This window comes from Hyperolius riggenbachi, chromosome 8, assembly GCF_040937935.1.
Source record: "Hyperolius riggenbachi isolate aHypRig1 chromosome 8, aHypRig1.pri, whole genome shotgun sequence".
In the NCBI taxonomy this organism is placed as follows: domain Eukaryota; kingdom Metazoa; phylum Chordata; class Amphibia; order Anura; family Hyperoliidae; genus Hyperolius; species Hyperolius riggenbachi.
This window is the reverse complement of record NC_090653.1, coordinates 100,075,907-100,089,606: the sequence shown is the minus strand read 5'-3', so window position 1 is coordinate 100,089,606 and position 13,700 is coordinate 100,075,907. Positions and strand designations below refer to the sequence as shown.

General features: G+C 44.6%; 1 protein-coding gene across 4 annotated transcripts in view; it reads right to left on the bottom strand.

Annotated features, from left to right (window-relative positions):
- Positions 1–7,317: 7,317 nt before the first annotated feature.
- DOCK11 (dedicator of cytokinesis 11) overlaps positions 7,318–13,700 on the bottom strand; it is a 404,878-nt gene continuing 398,495 nt past the window's right edge. For 3 of the 4 annotated variants that reach the window (XM_068250928.1, XM_068250930.1, XM_068250931.1), the window contains one exon: positions 9,360–12,114. In XM_068250928.1, coding sequence (XP_068107029.1) covers positions 12,028–12,114 — 87 coding nt within the window. In that variant the 3' untranslated portion in view covers positions 9,360–12,027. Of the gene's footprint in view, positions 7,811–9,359; positions 12,115–13,700 lie in introns of those variants that run through there. The other variant, XR_011023561.1, reaches the window with a different exon arrangement.

Here is a 13,700-nt window from a genome sequence, read left to right as displayed (position 1 = left end):
ATTGTATTATACGCTTGTATTGTGGCAGATTGGGGGTTAACATCCCGCCGGCGCTTCCGTACGGCCGGTGGGATGTTGTCGCGGGTGGGCAGAGCCTGTTGCCAGGGCCAACGCGATCGCTGCCCCGCAGAGCCGAAAGGACGCACCGCAGATGGGCGTATTGCGGTCCTTTCGGCGTCCACTTTGCCGCCGCCCATCGGCTGTGGGCGGTTGGCAAGTGGTTAAACAGTGTAATAACCGGGACAAATGGGCAAATGGAATACATGGGTTTTAATTATTGAGGCATGTATTATTTTAAAACTATAATGGCCGAAAACTGAGAAATAATGATTTTTTTCAGTTTTTTTCTTATTCTTACTGTTAAAATGCATTTACAGTAAGGTAGCTCTTAGCAAAATGTACCACCCAAAGAAAACCTAATTGGTGGCGTAAAAAACAAGATATAGATCAATTCATTGTGATAAGTAGTGATAAAGTTATAGGCTAATGAATGGTAGGTGAACATTGCTCAGATGCATAAAGTGAAAACGACCGAGGGCTTAAAGAGGAACTGTAACATGAAAAGATCCCCTGGGGGGGTACTCACCTCGGGTGGGGGAAGCCTCCGGATCCTAATGAGGCTTCCCACGCTGTCCTCCATCCGTCAGGGGTCTCGCTGCAGCCCTCCGTGGAGTCCGTGCAGCGGTGACGTCAATATTTACCTTCCTGGCTCCTGTGCAGGCGCTCTGACGGCTGTCGGCTCCGAACTACACGGAAATACCCGATCGCCGTCGGGTCCGCTCTACTGCGCAGGCGCAAGTGTCCTGCGCCTGCGCAGTAGAGCGGACCCGAATGAGATCGGGTATTTCCGTGTAGTTCGGAACAGAAAGCAGCCACAGCGCCCCCGCTGGAGCCAGCAAAGGTAAATATTGAACTGACAGTCGGCACAGTCGCCGGCTGTTCGGAGGGCTGCGGCGAGACCCCCGTGGGACAGAGGACGGCGTGGGAAGCCTCATTAGGATCCGGAGGCTTCCCCCACCCGAGGTGAGTACCCCCCAGGGGATCTTTTTAATGTTACAGAGTCTCTTTAAAGAGATACTTAAGCCAGAAAAAAAAATGAGTTTTACTCACCTGGGGCTTCTACCAGCCCCCTGCAGCAGTCCTGTGCCCTCGCAGCCACTCACTAATCCTCTGGTCCCCCGCTGCCAGCTAGTTTCGTTTTTGCCGACAGACCCATCAGGACTGGCTACACGTAGCTTTTTCCACATTCCCGACTGTAATTAGCACTATTGCGGGCCGCAACGCGTAGAAAAATATGCATTGCCACATTACGAACTCATAGATATGCGGCAACGTGTATTCTTGTACGCGTTGCAGCCCGCAATAGCGCTAATTGCAGTCGGGAATGCGGAAAAAGCTACAGGTGGCCAGTCCTGATGGGCCTGTCGGCAAAAACGAAACTAGCTGGCAGCGGGGGACCAGAGGATTAGTGAGTGGCTGCGAGGGCACAGGACTACTGCAGGGCGCTGGTAGAAGCCCCAGGTGAGTAAAACTCATTTTTTTCTGACTTAAGGTTCACTTTAAGTGGTTAATACTCGAGGGTGGATCCCATCTGGGCAAGGTGCTTTGTCTATCTTAAAGAGACTCCGTAACAAAAAAAAGTTTCCCTGGGGGGTACTCACCTCGGGAGGGGGAAGCCTCAGGGTCCCAATGAGGCTTCCCCCTCCACTGTAGCTGCAGGCAATCCATCGCTGGCTCCCCCAAAGTCCCCAGCAAGCCTGACAAGCTATATTTATTTACCTTCCCTGGCTCCAGCAGGGGCACTGTTGTGGCTCTCAGCACCAAGATAGGCGGAAATAGCCGATCTCCGTCAGGTCCGCTCTACTACGCAGGCGCAGGAGACATGCGCCTGCGCAGTAGAGCGGCCTAATAGCAATCGGCTATTTCCGCCTATCTCCGAGCAGAGAGCCGATACTGCGCCTGTGCTGGAGCCAGGAAAGTAAATATTTACATCCACACTGTTCCCGGAGCTTTTTCGATGCTGCCGTGGGATACAGGAGGACGGGGGAAGCCTCAATAGGATCCGGAGGCTTCCCCCACCCTGCTAGGTTATTCATGTTAAATTAGGTGGATTGGGAACAACCCAGGGCCATATCATGGCATCACCTTGGAAAAGACAGAAGCAAAGCAAGCATTTAAAATTTCTGCTTTAGCTCGGGCTCCGCTTTTTCAGTCTGCAGCAGTAATTGCACTTATGTGTGGAGGCTTGTAACAGACCCCAATAAGCAATTGACAACTCTTATTTTCTGCATGAACACTTACCAATGCAGATTCCACGCTGTTACAGTCCTCATCCATGTCATCCATTAAAACTGGAGATAAGGAAGTCTTAAAGGGAAGGTTCAGGGAGGGTGGGTAAAAAATCAAAATCAATTTCCACTTACCTGGGGCTTCCTCCAGCCCGTGGCAGGCAGGAGGTGCCCTCGCCGCCGCTCCGCAGAAGTTCCGGGCCTTGGAGCGCAGAAGAGCCCGACCTGGCAGCCGGCCTGGCCAGGTCGGGCGCGCCACCGGAGACCACCAGGAGCCTGCGGAGCGGCGGCGAGGGCACCTCCTGCCTGCCACGGGCTGGAGGAAGCCCCAGGTAAGTGGAAATTGATTTTGATTTTTTACCCACCCTCCCTGAACCTTCCCTTTAACACACATACAGTTACAGTTAATATAAGTATTAATGGTTAAGAGTAAAACTAATAAAATACTTTTCTCGTAATTGCATTTTGCTTTTTTTAACGCTTTGTGTAAATGGGTAAGGGTTACTTCAGCAACCCTGTACTCATTTCACCTGGGGGGATCCTTGTTAAAGGAGATCTCCAGATGCTACCATGAAACCCCCAGGGAATGCACCCACAGGCATGGGGGTAGTTATCCCCACCCTCCTCCTGGGTAGTGGAGGTGGGTATGACTTTACTGTCCCTCTCTTCCAGAGCCTTTCCCATACCATGGACCATACAGGCTGATATAGCTTAGGCTGCAGAGCCCATCCCAATCTAGGCTCCACATTCTGGATATACCAGCCTTCATGGGTGACAAGAGGGGTTTAAGAGGCTTTGAAGGAACAACCACGCATTGTCCATTTCTTATAATGTGTATACAGAGCTTGGAACTAGTATATTGTATATGAAAGTGTATCACAGCAAAATGTAATTTTACCGAGTTTAAAACACATTTTTTTCCTTGTAATTTTTAAGAAAATCAATTTTAAAAATTCAATGGTGTTTGGGAATATTTTTTGACTTTTTACCACTATTCCCCTTACCATAGCTAGAAATGTTGGCGATGACAGCATGTGTGGGAGTTTTGTTACTAACCGCTAAAGCTGGCGGTATTTACTTTGATGTAAATTATGATATTACATGAAATTACTAAAGGATTATGTGAAATCAATTGAATTTCAAAATCATAATAACATGTGACCTTAATTGCAAAATTTTATGGGAAATTCAATGTAATCGTAATTAGCACCTCATAATTATCCCAGTGCCGAGCCCCATGTAGCCTGGCATTCTGGCTATACCAGCCTGCATCGGTGACAAGGGGTTAAAGACATAAAACAGCACTCACGGTGTCTACAGAAGATGGTCACTGGCCAATAAGACAGGTCTCACCTGGTTTCTGTGGGCTGTTTTGGAATACAACAGCCGATATCGTGTGTCCCATTTGAAGCCAGGGAGTGGGCTGAAGCTGTCTCAAGGTGTAGCATACGATGCATCCACTGTTAGTGTAACGGGTCCTAAAGGTAAGAATGCTATACTGTATTTCCTATTACATGTCGCAGTCGTATGACTGAGAAGGTCACCTGGGGAAGAGATATCAACATATCTTTGATCTCTGGCTTGAAACTTCTAGTTAAGAGTGGGAAAAGTATTGAAAACAGACCCACATTTACTTAGGATAAGATAAATGACAACAAGTAAACATCATTTTCTGTTCTTTATTGATCTTTAAGACATAATTTGCACTCGGCTGTATTTAAAAATAATGTCTGGCATAATAAAAAAAAATCAAATACACATAGGACAAACATAAAACCTGAAAAATTACAATTTCAGTGCTGCATCTTGTAAGCTCAAAACACTGTTCAGCTAGCCTCTTGAGCTCCATGATGCTAAAAAGTGGTTTATATGTGTACAGGCTGGCAGCATTGGTACGCTGGATTTTTATACTGAAGCAAAATTTGTCCACTGCTAAGAGGGGGTCTACACAGGGAAATTACAGGGAAAATAACTCCTGCCCTATCCGTTTTCTCTGCAGATTCACTTTTCTGCATTAAACTTTTTAACCTCCCTGGCAGTACGCAGTTTCAGAGGCTGCGTCCGCGGGAGGATTTTTGTTTATAAAATTTGATTTAAATACTTAAGCTAGCACTTTGCTAGCTAATTATGTCCCCCAAGTCCCCCGGCACCGCTCTGATCCCCCCGATTGCCGCGGGCAATATTTACCCGTCCGCGATCCCGCGAGAGCTGCAGCTTCACTATTTAGCTTCAGTCGTCGCTATGGCGACGATCGGACATGATGTCATGCACAGTCCCGTTCCTCCCCTTAGTGAAGCCTGGAGCTGATTTGGAGGCTGCGCCATCGCGGGATTCCTGGGGGGTACGTATAACGGCGGCGATCGGGGGGTATCGGGGGAGACAGGAGGGACCTGGGAGGCATGGTTAGCTAGCGAAGTGCTAGCTTTTAAGAATTTAAATAAAATTTTATTTTAAAAAATCCTCTGGGGGCCATGTGATCCTCTTCGGCGGCTAGGAGCATCCTGCACGCGCACACAATGGCTCAGTGACGTCATAGTGCGCACGTGCAGAGCACTCCTGCCTACGGGCACTTGCGCACTACTGCCTCACCCGGGTGACTAAGACTGAGCTGTATACCAGTTTACACACTACGCGCTGGCTGATGTGGTTAATTAGCTCCCCACTAGTTCGCCTCCTCTGTATAATATGTCAATTATTTGTATTCAGAGGTTGGCGCTCACAGTGCTTAGGACACAAAATTCTTTGCTTTTGGTAGGATAACCAATTCACAGTACTGTAGATTACAATATACTTGCAGCAAAATAACGTATTTCTAGTTCACAGCAATATTATAATACAATATGATTAGTTCACAACCAATATGATTTGCAGATGATAGATCCTTAGTTCACAACCAAGTTATAATCCTTCTCCCATGAAAATAACCCACAGAGTCCAAAGCAGATTCCACACTTCTATATTAAATTTCCCTTTAGGATTTCACAGAAGTTCTTATGCACAATTCTTCAATTACACCACTGGATAGGACAGCCTCCACCACACAGGGACGGATCTAGGGGGGGGGGGGGGGGGGGGGGCAAGCGGGTCTCTTGCCCCAGGCGCAGTTTGTTGAATTCTTAAAAAGGCGGCAAAATTTGGATGGGGAATGGCAGTTTAGGCGCCAAAACTGGACCTTGCCCCAGGCGCAACTTTGGGCAACTTGGTCTAGATCCGTCCCTGCCACCACACCCTAGTGAGAGACACTCACCGTGTGGTAAGACCCTCTGTGTCCTAAGCACTGTGAGCGCCAACCTCTGAAGACTGAGCTGTGGTGAGGATTTAGGGTAGAAAGGAGGGGGATGGAGAACGGGGGGAGAGGTGGGCATGAGGACTGCATCCAATACCTGCCTGCTCCACCCATTTTTAATAACTCGTTTAGCTCTGGTATCCTTTAGGGCCCATTTCCACTTGTGCGGTGCGGAATCGCCGCTGATTCCCCGCTGACGAAATCGCATGCGGTGCGATTCCGCATGCGTATTTTACTGCGATTTCGCATAGGTTAGTATTTATGCGATTTTAACCATGTCACTGCCTGTGTGATTGAACATTAGTTTCTATGCGAAATCGCGGTAAAATACGCATGCCAAAATCCATGCGATTTCCCTATTAAATACATTAGGCGATTTGCATAGCGGTGTGCGGGGTGCGAATTCTGAGGGCTCTTCCGTGTAGATTTCTCCCGCACAGAAAAACGCTCAGGATTACTGACAAGTGGAAACAGGGCCATCCACTAGTATTGGCTATGCGAATCCGCATGCGGACCAACGCATGCAGATTTGCGATTGTGGAAATGGGCCCTTAAGATGGAGGAAAATCGGCAGTGCTATTACCTGCTTCTGTCGGTGGAACAGATCATCCTCACTACTCCTCAGTGTACATGTTCTGTACAGCCTATCACCATGCATCTTATTAGTAGTCGCATGGTGATAGCTGAAGAGGCCCTTCTAGCTCTTCCCTGCATGGAGGTAGCTACTGTAAATATTGTTGCTTGGGATGGCGTTGGAGAGGTGGGCGAGGGATGGGTTTTGCGTGGAGAGGGGGGGCTTCTGACATTTCTCTGTAGGGGGGGAGTAAGTGCGATATTTCAAAGTTAGAGCATGAGACTTGTTTGTTTTTTCAGTCTGTACATGCTTGGTGCAGCTCTTCCTATGGGGCAGTGCTTCCAGAACAGATACATTTCCTGTTATTTATTTTACTTGTATGAGGGTGAGATGTGTTGTCTCAAAGGAAGCCATTTGTGAGAGGACTTGTCACTGAATTCTACAAGGGCTGCTATATAAAATAAGAAAGGGAAAACAAATGATGAAATCACTGGCTATTGCATTTTGTATATACAAGTAGTCCCTGGTTAACGAACGAGATAGGGACTGAGTAAAAACTTGCGAAACGTACATGGGGACCAGCCTAGTGAGAACAGACACTATGGGTTCTCATAAGTTACCATCGATTAAATTGGCCTCTGCTTTGTCCGGCCGATCTGGAGAAGTTGTAATGGCCCATACATTCTGCCCGTCGCAGATCTGTTCCAAACAGACTTATGTGAACAGATTCTATTGCTTTGCATAGGGTTCATTTGCATCCGTTAGGTTTCATTCTGCTAAACTGAACATTTTTTATGCCAATGAGAATGTGGCCTTAATCTATTTCACTATTGATAGGGCACAGATGAAGCAAGCTTTTCACTGTGCTTCCTAGTTGGGCTGCAGCCTCTTTTCACATGATTATATGCCCTCAGACAATGACAGTAGCAGTATACAGGAACAGACAAGCCAAAAACTGCACTGACCGAGGTCCTGACATTTTCCTGTCTGTGAACCTAGTTGCATTGTGGGAAATAGCTATTTACTGCGAAAAAAACTAACAGCATCTCCTTACACTGACATCACCTGCCAGCAGTAAAAATGTCACCATGTGATAAATGTCAAAATGTAAATCAGGGAGAGGAAAGATTTTACAATGGGCAAACGCTGACTAAATCATGTATACATAATTATTGTAAAAATGAAGCACTTTTTTATTACATCATTTTCACTGGAGTTCCTCTTTAAACTGCAGAACAGTAAAGCAACCACTGTCACTGTCTGTAGAATGATGTAGAATAAAGTCACTGTCTGTAGAATGATGTAAAGATATCTATGGTATTGTGGTTTCCTGTATCCATTCTGTGTTCCTCTCAGTAAGCTGCATTATTTGATAGTAGTGGATTGGATGATATATCTCTGCGTGTTTTTCTTCAGTAAAGAGGTCTACCTTGTTATACTGGGTGCCTATCTGTGTGTTCAGACCACTCTGGTCCATGAGTGCCAAGGCAAAGGCTGCACACAAGCAAGTTACAATAACAATATTTTCATGGCGCTTTTCTCCCTGGGGACTCTTAACGCTGTGACCCTGCATTATTCAGTCTCAAAGGCTCGGGAAAAGAGGTGAGTTTTTAGCCTTGATTTTACAATTTCAGCTCTGCTGCAAAATAAATAGTATTACCACTATAAAAAAAAAAAATAACACAGGAATCAAAAAACTTGAACGAATACAAAATAATACTTGCATATAGGGTTGGCTTTTCAAATGATTCAGGCACTTGCACATTGCATATACAGTACATTTACCAAAGAGGTATACGCTTTGTTCAAAGTCTACAGCACACAGTGGAAGGAGATAATGTGAAGGCCACAAGTATATCCATGGGAATGTGAGTGACCATGGGAATGAAAGGCATTGATCTGCTAGCATAATTCAATTTTACACATTCACAAAAAATATACCTGATGCATCAACAACAAGCTGTAGATTAATTTGTAAGCGATGTTCTCTATGAATTGTTCCACCTTGCAGAAAAAAAAATTGTTATGGTCTCCGGTGATACTATAAGTATTAAAAGTTTAAAGTACCCGAGGCAACATGTGACATGATGGGATAAACATGTGTATGTACAGTGTAAAGCATTTTAATAACCAGGCAGTTTTATTTGTTTTATTTTGCTGCCTGAAGGAGTTAATTTCTAGGCATGGAAGTGACTGCTTCTGGTGTTGTGGTACCTTGTCAGCAATATAGTAAACATCACTGATAAGCAAATTACAGCCATAAATGTTTTACTGGCAGAATACAACTTCTGAGAGCAGAGAGCAATAGTTCATGTATTTTCATTTAGGGACACTTAATACACTGCCTCTGAGCAGAGACAACAAAACATTCAATCTACTTTGCAAATGTTTAAAGAGACACTGAAGCGAAAAGAAAATGATATAATGAATTGGTTGTGTAGTATGAATAATTACTAGGACATTAGTGGTAAAGAAAATATTCTCATATTATTATTTTCAGTGATATAGTGTTTTTTCTTTATACATTGCATCATTCTCTAATATTTGCAGTTTACACACTACTAAGCATTCTAAATGATTTTACAGAGCAGGCTAGTGAACTTTTGAACTGCAGGAAAAAAAAGATACAGTGACTGACACTTGAGATAATAAGCTTCAGAAGACAGAGCTCTCTGCAACTTTGGAAGTCGTGGAGCTCAATGGCTCTTTTGCATAGATAACAACTGGAGTTTCTTAACTTCTCCTGTACTGGAAACAATATTAGGGCCTGTACACACTGCTGCGCTTGCGTTGCGTTTTTAAAAACGCATGCGTTTTTAAAAACGCAAGGTCTTTTGAAAAAGAATGAAAATCGTGATGACTTGTACACACTGGTGCGATGCGTTTTTAAAAAAACGCAAACGCAGTGCCTGCTGCGCTTTTTTAAGCGCAGCGCATGAAAAACGCATTAAAAACGCATGCGCTTGCGTTTTTGCCTGCGTTTTTCAGAAGTCAGTATCCCAGAAGGCTCTGCAATCTCCTGATTCCTGTTGAAATGTAAACTAGAAAAAAAACAAAGGATTCTTTAGCCAATCAGCAATTACAAGAAAAACGCAAACGCACAAAAAACGCAGGCAAAAGCGCATGCGTTTTTAAAACTACAGGCACTTTAAAAACGCATGTGCTTGCGTTTTTGCCTGCGTTTTTCAGTGTGTACAGGCCCTTAGACGCATGTCTGCTCCTAATGCTTTATTTCTTAGCTGTACTACACATATAAATCATTATATCATAATTCGCTTCAGTGTTTCTTTAACTATAAAATAAAGCCATGGGATAGCTAATAAAAAGCCATTTTTAGGAGTAGGAGGATAAATACAATTCCATCAGTTTATTTTCACCGTGGGTTCACTTTAAAGCACAATCCAAATCCCATCAACAATTTCTAACCAATCCGTTATACAGTATAAGGTTAATGAAAATAACCTTATCATTTTTGCTACTGGATAGTTAATTCTTTACAACTAACAAAAAAAGGATCTGCGGTAGCAGTGTGATTCTCCCAAATCACACGGCTACTGCAGGAGTATAAAAGAACTCTGAAGTATATTACCATGATCCATGGATGATTGCTTAATGCTCTCTTACCTTGCATGTCTCACGCCCAGCTATGTTGGGCCCGTTTGCACTGCAGGAATGGACTAAGATGAAATGAGGTCCTAGACAATATAGCAGTTTGCCTACCATTGATGGTCATCTGGCTTTTTTTGTGTAAGATTTGGTGGTGGCTACCATCCACAAGGCCCTTAGACTCTCTCCGGGCCCTAGGCAACTGCCTATAATTGCCTTGTGGATGATCCAGCTCTGGTCAGAACACCTGATTTGCACACTAGTTCTGGGTCAGTGGAGACAAAGGAACAGCGTGATGGACCAACAAGTACATTGGACAACAAGTCCATCAGCAATGGCCCCGTTTGTATCCCACTTACTTCAGCTTTCCCTGGCATAATGCAAGCTGGGTATTCTTTATGGGTTTTTCCATTTTCAAACAAAAAGGAAACACCTTTAATGAGGGAGAAACATGCAATGTCAAAGTCTAGCTTCTTAGAAATCAGCTCATTAATGGAGCCTGCTCAGGAAAGAAACATGGCTTTATTCTCAGAGGCAATTCATGAAAAGAGATCACAAGTGCATTAATATTGTTCACAGCAAACATCCAATTGCCTTGATCGCAGGACTGGATGTTTGAAATGAACACAGAGTAACACCGGAGACCATTAAATGTAGAGAATTATCCCCTTGGGGGTTTTTTAAACACAATGGGTTCCTGAAATTGGCATGGTATCAGAGAAAAACAACAATTTCCTCAGTCTGTGTAATCACGCTTAGGAGAGTGTGTGAAATGTAAAGACAAAGAGGACTATCAATAGTGCATTACTCCCTCGTGAAAGTAACACCCAGAAATGTTTATTGCAGGGGTCAGATGCAGGTAAGTGTAATACGGTTCATTACACATATCTCAATATTTACCATTATATAGCCGCTATCCTTTAAAGTGTACCTGAGGCAAGACTTGGGTCAAAAGCTAAATACTTACCGTACCTAAGGAGTGGGAAACCTCTGGATCCTGTAAAGGCTTCCCACACTGTCCTCTGCTCAACTGTTGCCGAGCGCGGACACCAAAGGAATCTGCCAAGCTCTTCAAGCACGAGCGTTGCCGTACAGCGCCTGCGCAGTAATCCAGAGCTGTATGAGTTACTCCATGCTACTGTGCAGGCGCAGCCATGCTCACACATGAAAAGTAGCATGGTCGCGATATGCAGGAGGGTCCTTGGCATTGGTGGAGGACCGGAGGGCAGGGTGTGAAGCTGGCTTCCCTCTCCTTTTGACCTGAGGTTCATCTCGGGTTCTAGTTAAAATCAGCATCTCCAGCCAAACCTGCCACAAACAGGGACATGGGTATGGCTTGTCCTCAAGTACCACCAACAGTGCATTTTTTGTGGAAATATACAGCAGTAGATAACTAATCACCCCCATGGGCGTAACAATAGACCCTGTAAGGGATGCAGCCGCAGGAGGGGGGGGGGGACCAGAAGCCACAGGGGGCCCTGTAGGGGGAGAAGTTTATTTTTTCTGTCCTGACAGACTGACAACTAAGGGCACGGAGAGAAAAAAAAACGTTCTGCTCTATGCACAATTGTTCTAATGACTGCATCTGCTCTGCCGCTGATAAGGAATCATACAAACTTTTGCAGACAAAGATTTGTAGACAGTCCCTATTCAGTGTTCAGCAGGGTCTTGTGTACAGCACCCAGCCCCCAACCTCTCTACCCCTCCCTACGTGATGTGTACTGTAGTGAGGGGGTAAAGCCCCATCCAAAGTTTTGCCCAGTGATTTTTAGTTATGCCCCTGATTACCCCACCTGTGACTGTCTGTGGTTTCCTGCAACACATGCACTGTTGGTGGTACTTGAGGACAGGGTTGGGAAGCCCTGGTCTAAAGAAATCTTCATGAATTTCCCAGATACTACTATGGGGCAGGTCTGGCAGAAATAGCGAAACAATAGGTACTCTGGCAGGTGTAAACATGGCTTTATGTTACCTTGGCGTAAGCACTGACGGAGGATTCCTGTTAATTACATCTATAACATCCATGAATACTGATGGTTGTACTGTACATAATTTATACTAAATATACACATTAATGTGCAACAACAGTTCAGAGGGCACAGTCCCATTAGAGACTGTTAATCCAGCATTTTTCCACTAGTGGTTATAAATAGATGGCTCCTGGGCCAAGCATCCTTAGTATCCATGGAGACGGATTAGGTATGTTCTTCGGTAAGAAGCAAGGCAGCTGATAGGTCTGTTCCTGAGTCAGGAAAGTGTCCAGTTTCTGCTGATTACTCAGCTGCGGTCCCGCTGATGGCACAGAAAACATGCATGGAGTTCTGCATCCAGGAACACTGGCTGCTACCTTCTTGATACATCTGTGTGAGTGAGAGGAAGAGATAATCAGATTTCTTCCTGTTTTAAGATATCATCGGAGCAAAATGTGGCCTTTTAATTCATGAATTTACCTTCACAGCTGTCCAGTAGCAGCATTTAAAAAAATGAAAATGAAAGCATTATTCCAGGCATTGTGTATAATAAATACTTTTTGCAACATAAAATGTGGGAGCTCGTGTGATTTTGGAGAGCTAATGTCCTCAGTTTGTCACTTTCCCCATGAGAATGGATTTCACCTAATAGCGGTTTCTTGTTCCAACTGTCCTGACCTATCCCTAGCCCTAACCTCCCCTCTGAACCGTGCCTAACCCTAAGCTCTCCTCCCAACTGTCCTGACCTACCCCTCGCACTCACTAACTAGCCTAGCCCTAAGCTCCTCTTTGGGGTGTACCCAACCCTAACCTCTCCTCCCAACTGTCCTGACCAGCGGTGCTCAGATACCCCCAATCACAAATTCTATTGACCACGAATTCAACTCCGCCCACATTTACGAATTGACTCGTGATCACGATCACGAGTAGAAAGGGATATCTGACTCGAGTGAGGTTTTGAGTCTTTGAGAATAACTGCGTGTAAACACGAATCACAAGTCGGTATTCGTGATTAAAAACCCGCCGACTTTAACAGTAAATAGCCCCCTTACATGCTAGAAACACCAAATTTGCCATATATGTTAAGAAGAACAGTGGGAACAAGAGAACATTTTTTTCTAAAAAAAAATACCTTATAGTTTTTAAAAAAATCAGTGGTTTCAAAAACTGAGGAGTCGGAGTCAGAGTTGGAGTCAAGGAGTCAGAGCAATTTTGGGAACCTGGAGTAGGAGTCAGTGGTTTCATAAACTGAGGAGTTGGAGTCTGATGATCTTTGTACCAATTCCACAGCCCTGATCGCATTGCATTGCGATTTTGCTTTCCATCGTGTTGGTTAGTGGAAAAGGACCTAAATTCTTGCAGTCTATGCAACCGGATGTAGATTTTAATTCATTGTACCTAGTGAAACAAATTTGTGAGGGCCAATAGTCTTCTTTAATTCAGATTTTTGTGTAAATTCAGTCAGATGAACAAAGGAATTTGGATATTAAAAAGGTACAGCTGAGAGGAAGAGGTTCAATTGGCACAAGCGGCCTAAGTGCTCACTGAAGGCCTCATACTATAAACTTTAGCTGAGACTAATAGGTATGTACGGCTATTATTGTGGTGAGAGCTCTATGCCGGGAGCACATGTATTTGAAGAACATGCTAGTACAGTGTTTCTCAAACCTGTCCTCGTGACTCCCCAACGGTGCATGCTTTGCAGGCAAGCTCACCTATGCACAGGTGGGGTGATTAGTGTCTCGGCTAGGTAGATTCCATGTAGATGAGACACTAAGTACCTCACCTGTGCATAGGTGAGGTTGTCTGCAAAACATGCACCTTTGGGGAATCACGAGGACAGGTTTGAGAAACACTGCGCTAGTATTAATAATTTAGCAACCTGCTCTACTGCGTTGCAGCAAATTGGACAGTAAGGAGGAAGTGCACTTAAGGACTTTTATTGCTGTTTACTTGTGTGCCAGACTTATGAAAAT